Source organism: Euleptes europaea, chromosome 8 (genome assembly GCF_029931775.1).
Source record: "Euleptes europaea isolate rEulEur1 chromosome 8, rEulEur1.hap1, whole genome shotgun sequence".
Taxonomy (NCBI): Eukaryota; Metazoa; Chordata; class Lepidosauria; order Squamata; family Sphaerodactylidae; genus Euleptes; species Euleptes europaea.
The window spans coordinates 37,002,278-37,020,831 of NC_079319.1; the positions used below are offsets into that span (position 1 = coordinate 37,002,278).

An 18,554-nucleotide genomic window follows, 5' to 3' on the forward strand; every position below is an offset into this window, starting at 1 on the left:
CATGCTTGACATAGCTCCAACAGGCACTTTTCTTTGAGTTCAACCTATCTGGAGAAGAAGACTCAACATCTTGTTAAAGCTTAGGTGTCAGAAAATTCAGGCTGGAAACTCGCAGATCTGGGAAGCTCACCGGCACTCCCTTCTTTCTCCCTTTCCTACTTCAAAAGGTTTTTGTGAGGCAAAACACAACTTTGAACTCTCTGAAGAAAGAACAGGAGCTAAATGCATGAAATAAATGTATGGCATAAAATTAATGGGTTAAACTTCAAGAATGCAGTTACTGGCGACTCATTTTTGGAACTTTCTTGAAGCTTTCAAAAGGATAAACATTTATTTTGTTTGTATTCCATTGTTTCTCCAGAGAACTCAGAACAGATTTTATGTTATAATTGGTCAATACTGAACAGTGAACTATCCTTTCTGATTTTTAAAAAAAATATTTGAACTTTCCCCTTTAGATATGTTAAAATTCTAAAAATATCTAATTTTTCAGAGGGACCTTTTATTCCTTTGTAGCTCCCTTTCCACTTATGGGAAGTTTCTTGATTGATGGTACCCAACGGTGAACAGAGCTATACCATTAATTTCTGTGAATTTTAAAGTTGTACTCCTAGAAAAGGCTGCTCAACTGGGATACCAGTCCTTCCTCAACTGTGAACGTACATGACGATTTGCTTATTGTCTGAATTTTAAACTGCAATGAATGAAAGACATCTGATTAAATTTGAGATTAATAGCCTCTAGAAAAAGACTTTTGATGGAGAGCTATTGAAGATTTAAACTTAGATTGTTTTGCATGTCATTACAAAATAATTACAATGTAAATCATGTAATTTTCAGCTTACAACCAATAAAATACCATGCTTACTTTAAGGCTTGTATTATTGCTGCTGTGAATGAATAGCAAGTCTTGATTCCTGAAGCAGAAGAAATAATTTAAGCAATTGATGCCTGGGTTCTTAAAGCAGAAGAATTAATGTAAACAAAGAGTGAAAGAATAAAAGATTTCCTGAGCTCACTGTTTTTCCTAGGGTCTACCAGCAGTCTTGCAATAAAGACTGATTTTATTGGAATGTAGTTCTTCACAGCAAGACTACACTTGATGTCAGTATGAAGAATTCTTTTGTACTAGAGTGACTCAACAGGACTAGCAGATATGAATGAAAGGTAATAGAACCTATAAGAGTACTATGGCAAGAACCAAAGACACATCAGTGGTTGATTTTAACATCATTTTTAAATTGTTCCTTTCCAATGAGTTGCTTGTTAGTTTACAAAGACTTGGTACCAGGAATCTGTTTTTGAAATTATTTTTAAAACTACATGTATCCCCATTTCTTTGGACAGAGAAGTGCATATTTGAAAATCACACAATTTAAAAACTGTGTAATAATGTCTAAACTATAATGTCGATGCTACTATTGCTTACAAGACTGGTGGTGAAATTATTTGTTTATTTGACCCGCTTTCTCCCAGAGTGACCCAAAGCTGCTTACAAAAAGGAATAGAAAGGTTCCAAATTACAAAAAAGACAAAAGACAAAAATAAACAAATTGGGTTCCAAGTGTAGCAGTTTTCGTTGTTCCAGGCTTTGAGCCACATGCCCTTTGGCTCTGGCTCAAGGGCTCATGCCTCTGGCCCCATCTGAGTAGGGTTGTCAACCTCCATGTGAGGCCTGAAGATCTCCCCAAATTTCAACTGATCTCCAGATGGCAGCGATCAGATCACCTGGAGAAAATGGCTGCTCTGGAGGGTGCGCTTGATTGGATTATATCCTGCTGAGGTCCCTTTTCTCCCCAAACCCTGCCCTCCTCAGGCTCCTCCACCAGAATCTCCAGGAAATCTCCAGAGTTGGCAACCCTAAGTTAAATACCTGCAGACAGTTTGGGGGACAAATCAGTAGGGTTGTCAGGTCCCTCTTGGCAACTGGCGGGAGGTTTTACGGGCAGAGCCTGAAGAGGGTGGGGTTTGGGGAGGGGAAAGACTTCAATGCCATAGAGTCCAACTGCCAAAGCGGCCATTTTCTCCAGTTGAATTGATCTCTATCAGCTGGAGATCAGTTGTAATAGCAGGAGATCTCTAGTTAGTACCTGGAGGTTGGCAACCCTACAAATCAGCCTAGATGGCCTCCAGCTGCTGCTCCAGCAACCTAGCAAGATCTCCCTCACTTCCCTCCTCTGCCTGGAATGCATTCTGTCCCCTTCCAGATTAAATACTGAGGGGAAAGGGGAAGTCAGCCTAGTTGGATCGCAGCTGCTGCTAGCCTGCTGCAACAAGCCGGCAGGATGTTCCTCAGTTCCCTCCTCCGCCCATTGTCAACACTGCACTCTTTCTTTACAACCAGAAGAGTTGCGTATGTGTGTTTGTGTGTGCACGTGTAAAAGTGTTAAAGTATGATAGATTAGGGAGTGCAAAAGTGATGCAGTATCTAAATGAGCTCTTCCTTAGGGAGGGGCAGAATCTTTCCAGAGATGTGAGAGCACACCACAGTCTTTTTGCTTAGAGTCTGACCAAAATTTGCCCAGTTTATCTGAAAGGTTAACACTGGGACTGGCTAATTTTTATCCGGTAAATTATTGGTTTAAACTGTTTTTAAATTGTGATGTTTTTAGACAAGTGAGATCCTAATCTCTCACAGGTTGCACCTGGTCGTTTTATTCTGGCTTTTGCCATAAATAAATTCATTCATTCATTCTTATAATGGTAAAATAACCCTAGTTAATGTTTATTATCTATAAGAAATTAAATAGTTAGAATCTATCAATTTTTAGCCCATCCTTCTTCCTTCTTTCCTTCCTTTTTTTAATTCCCTCTGTTCTTAGGCCAAGGTCTTATTTAAGTTTTATGGTTTTATTGTTCAAGACCCATATCTAAAAATACCTCCCTTTGGTGCTTCTTCCAAGGAACTTTTGGTAGTGTCCATAATTCTTCCTCCTTTAATCTTTATAACCCTCCTGTGATGAGGTTAGGCTGAGAGAAGGTGACTAACCTAAAGTTGTTCAGTAAGTGTCATGACTTGTTTGGGATGTCTCCCTTATTGTATATTCATCACTGTTTGATCTCAGGAAGAAGCTTTAAGCTTGAACTCGTCTAGGTCAAGATATCCTGCTGTGCCTGTAAAATAACTCACATGGTGAAATTGCATTTAATTCATATAGTTTTCATGTTTTAATGAATAGTATCAAAAATAAATTCTCAATACGTTTACAAAATGATCTGGATAGTCAATATTTATGTATGTATGTATTCACAAACTTTTGTACAGAATTGTGTTAATCTGAGAAAAGACCCTAAACCAAACGATGTGCCTGTAGGAGATGTGTCTTTGTGTTCAGTTTGCTGAGAAAAATCTTGATTTTTCATAAATAAAAAGGCGGGCTTTTTCATCTAATTTCCGGGGCTCTGCCATATAGCACTGATATCTGCATTAACCTTTATTTGACAAGTATTGCTGTAGTAATTTCTTTTGTGTGAATGCAATCTATGAAGGCCTATTCCATCAGTTTTAAATGGAAGTATTTTGAAACTCTTCAACGTCAGTTTTAATTCCTTGACTGTTAATCCACAAATTGTCAAATGGAATGAAATGGATTTCAAGAGTTCTCTTTGTTCTCTATATCTCGTGCCTGTCCCACAGGTAATATGCACCTTTCTGTACCTTTTGCACAGAATAATTATTGTGGGAAAGTGGAGGAAATGTTCAGGTCACAAAGTGCAGCCTAGACAGGGATGACAGGTTCTGCCAATTATGTGCCCGTATTGAGAACCTGCGAACCATAGTCTCTCCCTTTTCACATGGATTTGTTGTACGTTAACAGGAATTTTGTGATGATGGGTTAGACTGTTCACAGAAGCACTTAAGCTTTTTATTATCGTTAGCTGAGAGGCAGCCCTTACAGGTTTGTAAAACAGACAAAGGAAGTACAATTTTTAAAATCTGGAATGACTTTTTAAACATAAAAATGTTAATTTCTGAAAATTGGTTTTGTATTAAAGTTAATAAGAGCTGGAGATTTAGATACAAAGCATAGTAACAATTAAAAGTTTCTGTAACTTTTAAAAGTGGAATACAGGTCTTTTCCAAACTTTTTTTGGTAAACAGAAGTGGGTGTGTGGTTCCCTCGCTGTACCCAAGGAGATCTTCATGCTGACTTCCCCCGCGCCCCCCCATGCTCACTGAACTTATCCACTCCAAGGAATTATTCTGTCCCATTTTTCCTTGTACTTAGCTATCTTTAGTACATTCTGCCAGCAAGCAAGAGGCAAAATGTACTATAACTCCTTGGAGAGAATCTTCTTAATAGTGGCCTGCACCTGTGAATGTTCCTGTTACAATAATCCAGTTAGCCTCTGAAGTGCCATGGAAATTACTGTATAGATATATGAATACATACAGCCAACAGACATCACTTTTTTGTGTTTGGTAGCTGGTTTAGGACTTCAGGGGTTCGGGTTGGAATATGAAGTCTAGTAAAAATTTCCACGTGGTCAACCAATTTTTTTTCAAAAGTATGACCTGGAGCCATTTCCATCTTCTCTAAATTGATTGGGTGGCAGCATGCAAAATAAGCATGTGAACTCATTACAAATTGTTTATTTGGGAGTTGCTGCAGCATAGAATAAGCTTTCCCCTAAAGCTGCAGTTTGATATTCCCCCAAGCCATTCCAGCTGGGTGAAATGTCCCATACATTAAAAAATGGATGGTAATGGAGTTCTGATTGGGAGTGATTTGCTGTATGAGGATAACCAGGATATCATTCATAATTTTAAAAAATCTTGATGATTATTTTGGTGCTGGCTTTTCAAAGCAGGGAATTTATAGCCCAACAGTAAGCTGTTTCTGATAAATGAAACAAGCAAAGGTTTTCTAAACCCTTCTTTTTATATTATATTTTTTATGGTAAGCCAACAAGGAGAAAGGGTGGAGAGTTCCTAGCATTGTTGCTCTTCAATGTCTCTATAGACATTAATTTGTTTAAGTAAATGAAAACATAGACATTAATAGGATAACTACAAAAACACAGAGAATACAATTTTGGATCCAAAATTTTGGATGCAAAAATATTAGCAAAGTAAGAAGTTGGTCTATTACAAGTAACACTGCTATAATAATCAAAACAATGTATTACACTTTATTACTCACAATACATTCACTAATAGTACTTGTGCGTGTAATAGAGCATGGTTTTCTGAATAGTTGTGCATACTATGCTAGAAAATATAACATTCCCACAACAGAAACACAACATTGAGGAAAGAACCTCACATTACTAATAAGTGTACATTTGTTAACTAAAAACTGAGCATGTTAGAGAGCCCACCCACCCCCAGTATTTTTGTGATAACTACAATCCAGTGACCCAGATATGTACACAAGGGCTCTGACATATGTGTTTGGTTTGTTGTTGTTGTTTTCTGCAAGGAAGGAAGTATTTCATTAAATAAAAATCTTACACTAAAGCAGTTATATTACACTGAACCATTCTGAGAGCCAGTGTGGTGTAGTGGTTAAGAGCAGTGGACTCTAACCTGGAGAACCAGATTTGATTCCCCACTCCTCTGCATGAAGCCTGCTGGATGACCTTAGGCTAGTTTTCTCAGAACTCTCTCAGCTCACCTACCTCACAAGGTGCCTGTTGTGGGGAGAGAAAGGGAAGGCGATTGTAAGCCGCTTTGAGACTCCTTAGGGTAGAGAAAAGCAGGGTATAAAAACCAACTCTTCTTCTTGTTCTGTTGTTGGTGTGCCAGTAGTACAAGTACTGTTACTACTACTACTATTACTGTTACTGCTGTTACTGTTCATGGCACTTCACAGACTGACATAAGCCTTACCTGCTTCAAGTTGTTTACAGTCTAATTTTGACAATTGGAAAGATAACTCACAGTGCATTCCTGAGCCTGGCGGCCGAATGGGCTTAGGAGGCACCCAGACCCCAACGCCGGCATCTGTGCCACTTGCACAGTGCAAACTGTCATGGACGCGGCATCTGTGCCACTTGCACAGGTCCCCCAGAACTGCTATGGCAGCACGGCCCTCGGATTGCCAGCTTGGCCTCCTACTGGCATCCTGTCGGCGCAAGTCATTGTGCCGACATCCCAGAAGGTGTTCCCGCTGTTCTCTATGGGGCTTTCCCCCCTTTTTAATTTTTTACTTGAAAAATGCCCCTTTTTCCCCCTGCAGTAGTCACAAAACCTACTTGGATGCACCTCAGCAGTGCCGCAGCCACACCATCCCCAGCCACTGCAGGGCTCAGGAATAGGCTGTAAGGCAGAAAAGAGAATGTAAACTAATAGAAGTTACATAAATTAAGCTTTGTTTCAGTTGGAGATGATTAGGTGTACAGTTCAAGTTCCTTGACATTTGTACTGGGTCACATCTAACAGATTACCGGTATGTCCATATATGAAATGGTTCGGTATGGATATTTTATTGTTTCTGGAACAAAATAAAATGTACATTACAAACCTAAGGTAATATTTATGTAACTGGGGGATCTTTTCTCTCTATATGTGTGTATGTATATATATTGAGGCTTGTACCTTAAACGTCTTGTTCTCACACGTACTTGGACCAAATTTCTCTACCGTCCATTCAGTAAGAGGAAACGAAGCAGTGAGGATAATTGCATAGTGACAGATATGAGAGGAACAGAGAATCTACTGATCATTTCCTGTGAGTTGGCCATCGTCCAGCAAGTCTCAAAGGACACCCTGATGTAAAGGCTGAAGGAAAAGGGCTAGTTCTGAAGGGGTTTTTTTTTTCCTCAGCTCATTTTACTTTGTAAAGCAAATCACTGAAACAATTAGTTGACAGCATAGTGTTGGTTTTCTCACGGTAAATTAGAAAGATTAAGCAAACATGGAAGTGCATTTTAACTATAATGAGCAGATTTGGAGCAGTGGCCTGTAGTACTTTAGCATTCTCAGAGGATATATTTATAATGTTATTCATATTGTCCCTTTTCATTATGCGCAACCTTGTCCAAAGCATTTGTAAACACCATTCATTCAGACTACAGAATGACTTGGTTTTACTTTTTTGAATTTTTGAAGCATACAAATTTGGCCATTACATCACTGCAGCTGACGTGCTTTTGGCAAAGTTGAGAAGAACTGTTGATATAGCTTTATTCCTTTGATTTTCCTAAACTTTCCTGAATAATGAAATGTATTTTCTATTCTCATGGCGCTTGAGCACCTTGAAAAGTGACGAAAAGTACAAAATGAAGTGTAGATAGTAAACATCTTCCTTGCTTTAATGTTTACGTATGAACTTTGACATGGCTACTAATTTATATTGTGCCTAACAATAAATACAGACTTGGGTATTTTAATTTTAATTGGTTAAAAAACAGGAGCTGCAAACTTTAATTTACTTATCAGTGCAACTCTTTCATTAACATTTCCCAACCTGGCTCTTATTCACATCAAGCTGTAAAAGAAAGGAGTGTTGTGAAAGAAATATTGTCTGCGTGTAAATGTGAGTAGAAGAGTATTGACAAGAAAGACCTGCATGGCCAGGCACATATCAGTAGCAGCCACCACTGTAGTTAGGGTTGCCAACCTCCAAGTGAGGCCTGGAGATCTCCTAGATTTGCAATTGATCTCCAGACAACAAAGATCTGTTTCCTTGGAGAAAGTAGCTGGTTTGGAAGGTGGACTCTATGGCATTATGGTCCTTTCCCTCCCCAAACCCTGCCCTCCCCCAGGCTCCACTTCCAAATCTCCAGGAATTCCCAAGACAGAAGCTGGCAACCCTAGCTGTAGTACTTAAGGGAGGCAGCACCTGTTTGCAATCCATCTACCCACTTTGATTGGGAAACTTGCCACTGGTGCCTCCTTCTGATCCCTTTAGGAGAAGCTGCAGGCAGAATCAACTCTCTGATTCTTGCCTGCCCACTGGCTTCACTTTGTGTGAGGCTGGTGTCCTTTGTTCTGTCTACCCTGTTCTCTAGCAAGATGAGAGACCTGCTCAAACGGCCACTGCATTATTTTCTATTTGCATAATAGTTCTATGATGATTGCAAATGGGTACCCATGATAGTCTGTCGTAGCAAAGTAAAACAAAAGTCTAATGGTGGTTTAAAGATTAACAACATTTATTTCAGTACGAGCTTTCATGAATCATAGCTCACTTCTTCAGATAGATCAAGCCTCTTTTACATAATAATTTCCTGAGCCATTTGAAAATCAAATTCAATCTGAGTACTGTAGTTTAATTTGAAGGAGCAATGATATATGGCAGATTCTCTGTAAAGGAAGGAAGTTTGATTTATAATCCTAATTTATTTTTTCAAAACTTTACTTTCTCTAGTTCTATCAGTACAGTACTATTCAGTTGCTTATGTGAATTACTTGAATGAGTGAAAAAGTGATTACTTTGTCCTGTAGAGATTTGACTGTAATCAAAGGTATGGAGAGAGAACTGGACATGCTGAGTTGTTGTGGTGGTTGTTACTTAAAAAAAATTCTCCCTGTCTGAATCCTGATAAGCAAAGAACATTGGGGGGATCCATTTATAAACCTTATGTCATGGTTCCAACTAAAGGAAATTTAATGCAACATACATGAAAATAAAAGCAATAACATGTATAAATGAAATTGGTGAATTAGTTTTTCACAATCACACTACATTATTAAAAAGTTTTCCACTGAACAATTCCGTTTTACTCATTATGTGGAATGATAGAAGTGTGGATCCCTTCCTGACCTCATTGGGAGACCATTCCACCACATAATGCTCTGGTATAGGGATCTGTTGCAGGATGGCACCTTCAGAAGGCTTTGCTCAGATAAGCAATTTTAAGCCATGTGAGCAAATTATTAACAGTGTCTCTTCAGATACACAGATTCTTCAAGGCAATCTGTGCATTCCGTTGATAGAGATACAAGCAGAAAAAAATATTTGATTTATCTTATTAAAATGTGAGTTGTTGTAAATAAGGTAAATCACACACACATAATTGTGTGAGATTGTATTTGTTTATATAAATACAACACAGAATTTGTTTATAGTTATTACATTTTTATCTCTTCCTCCAAAACGCTCAGGATAGTATGTCTAAAAAGGTGTTCTCAATATACAGTTGCAGGTATTAACTTTAAAAAATAGCGCTGTAAGATTGACTGAGAGCATTTGAAATTGTTAGTAAATAAAAGGTTTTCAAAAGTATACGGATGGAGAGGTAAGGTAGGCAGACTGTCACTCCACCAAAGTTCATTTGAATCGAATCCCAGTTGTCGCCATTCAACAAATTAAGATTTTCAAAACTTAAGTCTTGTAAACCTGTTGACACTTAATTATACCTAACCAAGATACCGAACAGTGCTTCAAATGCTTCCTTCTGCTTAGTGACAAAAATCCCCCAAAGCCAAAAACAAACACAGGATGTTTAAAGAATAGATAGAATAGATTCATTAACAGTTAGAGGATAATTGGATTCTGTCAGCAGAATTTGCTGTTAAATTATTTATCTTTTCCCAGGCTTTAAAGAAGTGTTTTTCTTCTCCAGTATTCAGGAATTACCTCTAAACCTTCTGTCTTTTTCAGTGCCTTTTAAATTAGAAGTCTCTTTCCTTCTTGTTTACTTTTTCATTATGCCTTCTCCTCCTTCATCTCCTGAGCTGGTCTTGGTGCTTTTTCTTTTTCTCTTTTGTTCCCATCTTGATTTATCTGTCTGTCTCTGTAGCATTTTTTCCTGTAGGTTTTTCCTATCTTCCTTTCCTAGTCATCACAATCCCCAAAACAGTGCTCTTCTAATCCACCTCACTTGTCTTTTTCTCACTCAACACTTGAAGTGGCATCAAAGAACATAAAACGTTTTCACTCAAAAGGTGGAAAACATTCAGATAAGTTTTATTGCCTATCAAGATGGTGTTCTTGGCTGTACTTCAGAGAATGCATTCATCTCTAATGAGGCCGATGCAGTTTCAGTTTTAGAACAAAGACAAGAAGACCTGGGTTCAAGTCCCAGCTACAACATCCATGAGTGGCCATAGACAAGTCATTAATACAGTGTATAAAAGGGGATAATTGCTATTTACCTAACTGCATTTTAAAACTAAATGTGGAGGAGGAGTAATAGTACTATTAGAAATAGTAGTTAATAAATTGAAGAAATAATTTAGGTAGTGACTGAGTACTTTCAAAAGGCAATCCTAATTATTACATTTGAGTTCACAGAAAAGAAGTATTTTTCCTCCTTGTTTAATAGCTTTTTAGAAATATATTGGGAAGCATTATCTATTTTTCTCCTTCATCGGGCAGCTGATGGTTGTAATGGATTGGACTTGCTCTGTTCTTGAACATTTCATGCTTGCCATTCCCCCCTCTCAGTGTCTTGGATCATACAAGCAGAAGAGATTTCTGTCTACAGAGAACAACTTTTTTCTCCCATTCCTATTACAGCCCAAAATTCCCCAATGTTTCTGTTGGGAGGCAAGCAGATTTTGGAGAACAACAAAAGGGAGGAGTTGCAAGTCTACAGTGGGGAAGGAGAATCAGCAAAAATCAATCCCCCTTTCATCTGTGGAATCCCCTTCATGGGTCTAACCCATTCACTGTTCAGAAGTTAAAATTAATAATATTGAATTAATCACTGCCAGCATCAACGTTTCTCTGCTTTGAGAAGATTAATTTACTTTCAGTGTTGAGTAACAGAGTATGTACTAAAGTTGTGTCTACGTGGATTAAGGCAGACAGTGCTTCATCTATTAATGTATTCCCTTTTGAAAGCTTACATTCATGTTCTTTTATAATGGTTTTTTTTTTTACATAAGTTTGTTCAGCAGAGACTGAATAGCCTGAGTCCCAAAATTTTGCCATGGAAATGAATTTCTATTATTTATTTATTTTTGCCCCTTTGTTTACTTTTTATTTCAGATTTAGCTGGATATAAAGTCAGGTTCAGGTTTAAGAAGGAAGAATGCACGGAATAGTTTACATAACAAAAAAATGGAGTTCTGCTCATGTAATTAAAAAAAACGTTTTCGCATTTTTATTTTCATTTAACTCTATGCCATTGGACAGCACCCTTCAAGAAAAATTTGCACCGAACAATAATAATTCATTTTCCTTTGCTACCCCCATCCAGTACCTCCATGCCAAGGCTGCGTTCAGCTATTCTGTGGTATGATCTCACAAGGCAATCTGTGTTCAAAAGACTTACACTCACAGCCATCATGTGAGGCCACATAGACTTTTTGCCTTTTTTTTCTTATCTAAGGTTGTTGACCTCAGGAGAGCAGGAAAAGGTTATGAGGTCAAAGTCTTTTCCTCCTTGGAGCTTGCTGCTTGCTGGGAGAAGGTTGGCTGGAAAATAGATGTTTTAGAACAGGGGTTAAGGGTCACAATTTTAATTCTGTTAGGGAACAGCTGTTTTGAGTTTCTTTCCACTTCTGTCTCTCCCCCCCCCCCCCACAAGTCTATGGAGAGAAAGAAATTTGTTCAGAGGTAACCAGAAACACAAAAATATGTGGCTCCAGTGTTTTAGCTCTTTAAAAAAAATGAATCGTCTTTAATATTGGTCTTCCCATTAGGAAAGGATTATTTAAATAAAATATGTAGTGCTTTTAGACCTTGGGATCTAATTAAACTGCCATTCTGGAGGTGTTCTGGCTGCTCACCAAATATCAAATGCTAATAATAATCGATGCTCTGTTGCTCAGTATTGAACCACCCAGTGTATTCCCTAGAAAAATTTCAAACAGATAAACCTAAATAAACATGTGAAATTTAAGTTAAGTGGAGAGGTTTCTCGGAGACGAAAAAATAGTATGTTCTAGGTTTTTAATGTGCTTCTGCTCTCTGGGCTTGCTCTTTTCATGCATTACGGTGGATGTGGGGGGATAGGAAGGGAAGGAGAGAAGCTTGCAGTTCTCAAATGAATGGAAAAAAGTAACAGATTTTGTCTGCACAACTCTGAAAGATTGGCCTCAGGCTGTGTTGGTGTGTGGCTCAACAGCAATCAGAGGTCGTAATTTCATTGGTGGTTAGCATCAGGTTTAATTTTTCTATTATGTTACATTTACCAAAATGTCTGGTTTTAGTTATACACATGCACTGTCTGAAACAGCTTTGAGTAGCTTGACATCTGAAGGTATCGGAAAGGGGACAGGAGTATACATGGAACACACAAGCTAATTGTTTTTAACTGCCTTTCTCTGCAAACATGAAAATCTGTTTTTTCCACAATAATATCTAACAACATGTTTCTTCTGTTACAGCAATATAAGATAGAATATACGTACTGGTATATTTTAAAAATAAATTCCCAGTGATATAAATGTTTGGTGAATTAGAGTTGACAGATGAAAGCAAACACAATGACAACTTTCATTCATTGTAGGAATGTGACCAAGTTCACATTGACGACGTTTCATCAGATGACAATGGCCAAGATTTAAGGTAAGCCTAAACTGATTCAGATATCAGTGTTATTGCCAGCTGAATCTTGAAAGGTGATGCCTTATTTTTTTTAACAAAAAAATTCTAAGCCAGGCTTGTTTTTCTGTCCTTGCAAGTCATCTAAACTTCCTCAGTAACACTAAGAACACAATCCACAAGCGTGGCGGGGGGACGGCTCTGGAGACAGCATGACCCCAACGGTGGTGTAACTGCCACTTATGCTGGCGTAAGGGGTCCGAACAGCAGCACCGAGGCACTTAAGCGGCGTGGCAGTGCCCAGGCATTCCAACACACCTCCAGCACAGGGGCCCATGCTGCCACTGAAGGCTTCCTGAGCCCTTTGGGAACGGGAATGCCCACATTTGCTGGCGTGAACTTATGCTGGTGATAACATAGGTGCAAGCCAGCATTCCTAGTCTATGGGGGTTGGGGAAATGTCCCTCCCTGGAGGCGGTTTGGCTGCACTGTTACTGCACCGTCCCTGGCCACAGTGCTTGCTCCCCCCTCCTCAGGATTGGGTTGTTGGTTAACCTGGTCTGGTACATTCTGTTGATATACATATTTCTTAATTTCTTACACCTAAATCAGCACCTATAACTTCGGAACAGATGGCTTCCCTGCAGCAGCCACCAGTGCTAATTTATGCCTAGCAACGGGTGTGCGTGGAGGAGTGGACTGGATGAGAAAACTGGCTTTCCGTTACCGACGAGTAAAAGAAATCTACAACACCTACAAAAACAATGTTGGAGGCAAGTGTCCATCACACTGTGTCATTGCTTTTTGAACCTTTTCACCATGACTGTGTTTACTCTGCTATTTAGAGCTGCTCTACAGAGTCATCGGATGTTGTGGTGGTGGAAAGCGCCATCAAGTCGCAGCTGACTTATGACAACCCCATGGGGTTTTCAAGGCAAGAGACATTAAGTGGTTTGCTATTGCCTGCCTCTGCATAGTAACCCTGGACTTCCTTAGTAGTCTCTCATGCTAGGACTAACAGTGGCCAACCCTGCTTAGCTTCCAAGATATAATGAGATTGGACTAGCCTGGGCCATCCAGGTCAGGGCTGGCAAGTGAACTTTACTCAAAAGCTAGCACTACAATGCTTGTTCTCTTTCCACAGGTCTTCTGGGTCCAGCAAAGAGAGAAGCTTGGTTGCAGCTCAGAGCAGAAATTGAAGCCCTTACAGATTCTTGGTTAACACTTGCACTGAAAGCACTCACACTAATTCATTCTAGGTAAGTAGAGTCAAGTTAAGGTGGCAATACAGAATGACATCAAATGAAAATAGGATACTTTATAAATGATGCTTTGATCCTCCCTGAAATATTATACTGGCATTGGGTACATTCAGACATCACTAACAATCCATAAAATTTATGGTTTGATTGTGATTGTGTTTGATTGTGATAAGCCTCAGAAATCCTCAGTCTTAATCCTAGATAGGAATCTTTGTCAGTTGTCATGAGAATTTGTCATTTTTTTTAAGCCAGGAAGATCTCAGTGTGGTGTGCAAGGGAAAGAGGGGAGGGGAGAGGAAGCACATGAGCCAGATACCTTCCTGTCTCTTTCTCATTGTGAATAAATTATGGTTTGGTTCATGATGTCTGAATGCTGCCCTTGTCTTACAGGTGCATAACAGTAATTGCATTTTAACCTCTTGCGAAACTTAGCCTCTTCAATGCTAGAAGAAACTGAAAAAAAGGTTAACATTAACATTAACAGGATAGCAGCTGCAGGCAACTGCAGATTTGCCTCAGTTATGTGTAATTTCAAAAGGCACCCTTGGCCCCTTCACCTCACTGTGCCCATTGCAACTGTTTTATTGCACTCTGCCTGGTGATGCTGACTTGTACTAATTTAGCAGCACCAATCCATGCTGTTTTCCCAACACAATGTACTAGGTGGCTTCTCATGCTAGCACCAACCCTGGAACAAAGATGTACCATTGGGCTGTTGTGAAAATACCGTTCTCCATCCTGAACGTTTTCTCTCCAAAATTTATGCTCATTCCCTTTACAGATTTTGAGATTGGGATTAGAACACTCTTCAAAAATATATCATTCCTTTGGATTTATGAAGGTATCTTTTTCTCTTTTTTAGAACAAATTGTGTGAATATTCTAGTGACGACTACTCAGCTTATTCCAGCTCTTGCAAAAGTCTTGCTATATGGCTTGGGTGTGGTATTTCCAATTGAAAATATTTACAGTGCAACTAAAATAGGTGAGTTGCTTTTTTTACAGTGAGCAGAGCTGTTACTTGAGGCAGTAATTGCAGAGGAGAAGTGAAATTCTTGAGGTATCTTTTTTCTAATGCACAAATATAGTTTTAACTTATTCTGTATTTATATGCACAACAAAACTGCACAATATGCAGCATTTCTATGCATGCAGCTTTTGACACTAATAGTAAACTAAACTTTAAGATTAGGACTCAGTAGAATTAGTTTAGTAGATTCAGTACGCTCCATTACTCCATTTGTCATCTATGTGCTGGTTTTTGCCACTCGTTATTTTTAAAATATTTTTTCTACATTCATAATTCTCTAATCGCCAGGGTATACAACAAAAGATAGAAAATAGTAAAATATCAAAACAGCAAGCAAGATTACCATACAAAGAAGAACAGCACTGAAACTGTAGATTGATTACAACACTTTGGAACCAAAATCCCAAGCAAACATTGCTTTTATTTTTTCCATAAAATACACAATAGTAATGCTAAATAAGTATCTAAAGGAAGGTTTGCATTGATGTGGTTGTATAGAAAAACACCTGTCCCTGACTGTCACCTTCTAATTTCTAAAACTGAGGCCAGCAAGAACAGATCTTTTGATGAGCATCTTAATGGATGGGCAAATTCAGATAAGAGAAAATGATCCTTCAGGTGCCCTGGGTTGGATCTCAAGGGCATACAAGGAGGAGCCTTAACCACTGGCATCACACATTCCAGTTTGTACATCCTAGTTAATGGCTGCCATATTCTGAACCATATGCTCTTTTCTGACTGCCTTCAAAGGTAGCGCGCTGTAGTATGTCCAAAGAATATTTAATTTTATAAGATCAGTTTTATTAATTAATGCTAGATTTTTGCAATTGTACTTGTATAGCTGTTCACATACTGGTAGCTTTGATGGTGCATGCAGAAATGTTATTGTTGTGCAGGAACCTTAAGATCTCATGAAGTAGCTAAGAATATGCAAAGCCAGCAATATCCTGCCCCTCCCAAATGAAATTAGGAGAAAAGGTTCAGTGAAATATCTATGAAACAAGATAAATTTGCTAAGATCATATAGGAGAGCATCAGTAGCCTGTATGAAGATCCTTTGCTAGACACTGTGAGATTCTTAGGACCTCTTTAGTGAAGAAAAACAGCCACAACACAAAATATCTGTGAATAGTTCTTCCATTGTTTTTAAAAAGTTAACTCATAGCCCCAGGTGGCAGCTTTGAAGGCTGGGAAATGGTGGGTTAGAGGGTGCCTTAGTCTTGCTTCCCATGTCTTGTACATTATTTAAAGTGACCCTCCAAAGCTACATTTAGCTGTGGGAAGAAGACAGGTACAATCAATCGAACCTATGTGTTTTTTTCACCACACCAAGCTAATTGCACCTTTGGAGGGGCATTTTAAATTGTGGAAGATGCATGAGAGGAAAGGGTTAAATATTCCCTGAATGAATTGGGGAGAGCAAATGAGACAAAAGGTCCGTATTCTATCTTGAGTTGAAACACAGACCTTTGATATAACTATTTCCGATTGTCAAATGCTTGCAGCTCTGTTTCTTTGAGTCCTTAATTCAAAGACAGAATATGGTCCCCTACCATTCAGATTAGATTGCATCACTTCAGTGGCACAGTCTTTAATAACGTATGCTTGTTTTCAGGAAAAGAAAGCTGTTTTGAGCGCATAATTCAAAGGTTTGGAAGAAAAGTAGTATATGTTGTTATAGGGGATGGCGTGGAAGAAGAACAAGGAGCCAAGAAGGTAATGAGGCAAGGTTTAAATTTCCATAACTACAGCTATAGTTGGATTAATTTTTAATTAAATTGCCTTCAGATTTTAAGTGGTTTCACAATCAAAGCACCGATGGCTTGCTTTTAAATAAACATATGTCATACCTGAAAATTTGAATGTTTTAATTTATTTAAATTCATTCACATGTATAGGGTATTGGTTGTATCCAATCACCCATTGCACTGTCACCAGAAGGAGGGGCGATCTTGTCCAGTTACCCTCATAACGTGTTCTATAATCCCCAATATAGACTTTTGGGGTTTGAAAAGTGTCCTTTACCCTCATGCACCAGCAGATCTAAACTAACTCATGAGAGAGAAATATGTCGCTAAAGTCTCATAATTAAATAAATATGTAGACAAAATACAAACATTTACTCAGGTCAGATCACCTCCTGTCAGAGGTGCCATGTGGACAGACGAGAGAGGAGGGGCAAATTTACCCCCTTCTCACCTCTCACTGAAGTCCCCTATCAACCCGACAGTGGATAATAAAGCCCAAGGAATAATCTTTCCAGGGGTCAAAAAGGACTGCAGGCAGGAAGAGGGACACAGGAAATCACTAGTACAAAACACTCTCTCTAGAGGCATTGCTTTCATGTTTTCATTGTTGCCGGAAGGAATTTCCAGTCTAGGACACAAGGAAATAGCCAAATTTTTGTCCTGGCAAAACTACAGTGAAATCAGTGGAATTATATCAACAAGGAATTTAGTAACTATATGTATTCATGCCTAGGAAAAACATCTCCCTGGGTCTATAACCGTTCAGATTCTTACCTCACCTCAAAAATACTACTTTTCAAGTTCTCCGTAACTATATTTATATGCCTTCAACTTAAAGGTCTCAATTGTGGCTTTGCCCCAAGGCCAAAATAATAAAGGACTGCCTATGGTTGTGTTGCTCCCATAGCAGCCAGCAGGGAGGTTTTTCTCCAATTTCCCCTGTTCTTTTGGGGAGAGAACAAACTGTGCTGGCTCTGTCCACGACAGCAAATGCACTTTCTCTGTATTGAATCAAGCCAGCCTGTGTTGCAGGGAGAGGTGAGCCAAAGTCAGTGCTGCTACACACTTTGTAACATATCTACAGTGCATGGCTGGTGTTATATAACTACAGAAAGGCATATTTCTTTTCTAGTGCAGGTCTTGCAGTCAGTATAATCACAGCCCAAACTAAAATTAAAAGAATAGACTTTTGGTGTGAGCTACGTTTACATACTAATTTTACATAATCCCAGTTGTTACTGAGGGTCAAGTCAGCTTTCCATCCCTTCCAAGCTGCCAGACAAGCATCCAAGCGGTCATCTTCAACTATCAGCTATTCGTTAAGTGGATCTGTCTAATTCTTCATATTTCTTCCCACATCCCCATCCAGTGCTTGAGGCAGCACAAAGATGATGGTCAAAATATTGAGCACTACCTTGGAGATTTAGCGTAAATGCAATGTAATGGATATCATCTTATATTCTAATAGTGAAGTTGCCAAATCTTTGGATCTGAATAGGCAAGACAGATTTTTCTACAAACTGAAAAGGGACCCAAGTTTGCAGAAAAATCTGAAATCTAAATACACTCTCTCTCTCTCTCACACACACACACACACACACACATTGGGGCATTTAAAAAATCCAGAAATGATAAAAGGAGCGCCTGTAGCTTTAAGCAATGGATTTCCTCAGTTGCTGTTGCTAGGTAACCACCGCATTCCAAGATTGGAGTTTCTGTGAATAAAAGGCAGCGGGAGGGGGCAAGGACCTTTCCAGGGCTCTTTTGGCCTTTGAGGGAGACTTACTGGGTCCAGGCCTGTCTAGGGTTACCAGTTCCAGGTTGGGAAATTCCTAGACATTTTGTGGAGCAGTCTGAGGACAGGGTTTGTAGAGGGGAGAGGCCTCAGACAGATATAGTGCAATAGAGTCCACCCTCCAAAGCTGCCATTTTCTCCAGGGAAACCGATCTCTGTAGTTTGGAGATCAGTTGGAATTCCAGGGATCTCCAGGTCCCACCTGGAGGTTGGCAACTCTAGGCCTGGCAGCAGCTTCTGAGTGACTATTTGCATGACTCAACTAGGACTGGCTGCTGGCTACTGTTCAACAGCAGCCACCCCATGAAAGCCAGTGTGGTATAGCAGATTTTCTGAG

The 18,554-nt window shown here is 39.2% G+C and overlaps 1 protein-coding gene across 1 annotated transcript in view; it reads left to right on the top strand.

Moving 5' to 3' along the window:
- Window positions 1-18,554, top strand: part of EYA1 (EYA transcriptional coactivator and phosphatase 1) — a 106,254-nt gene that overhangs the window by 79,393 nt on the left and 8,307 nt on the right. Inside the window, exons 13-17 of the mRNA XM_056854234.1 lie at window positions 12,349-12,407; window positions 12,996-13,156; window positions 13,528-13,642; window positions 14,508-14,629; window positions 16,290-16,390. Coding sequence (XP_056710212.1) covers window positions 12,349-12,407; window positions 12,996-13,156; window positions 13,528-13,642; window positions 14,508-14,629; window positions 16,290-16,390 — 558 coding nt within the window. The remainder of the gene's footprint in view (window positions 1-12,348; window positions 12,408-12,995; window positions 13,157-13,527; window positions 13,643-14,507; window positions 14,630-16,289; window positions 16,391-18,554) is intronic.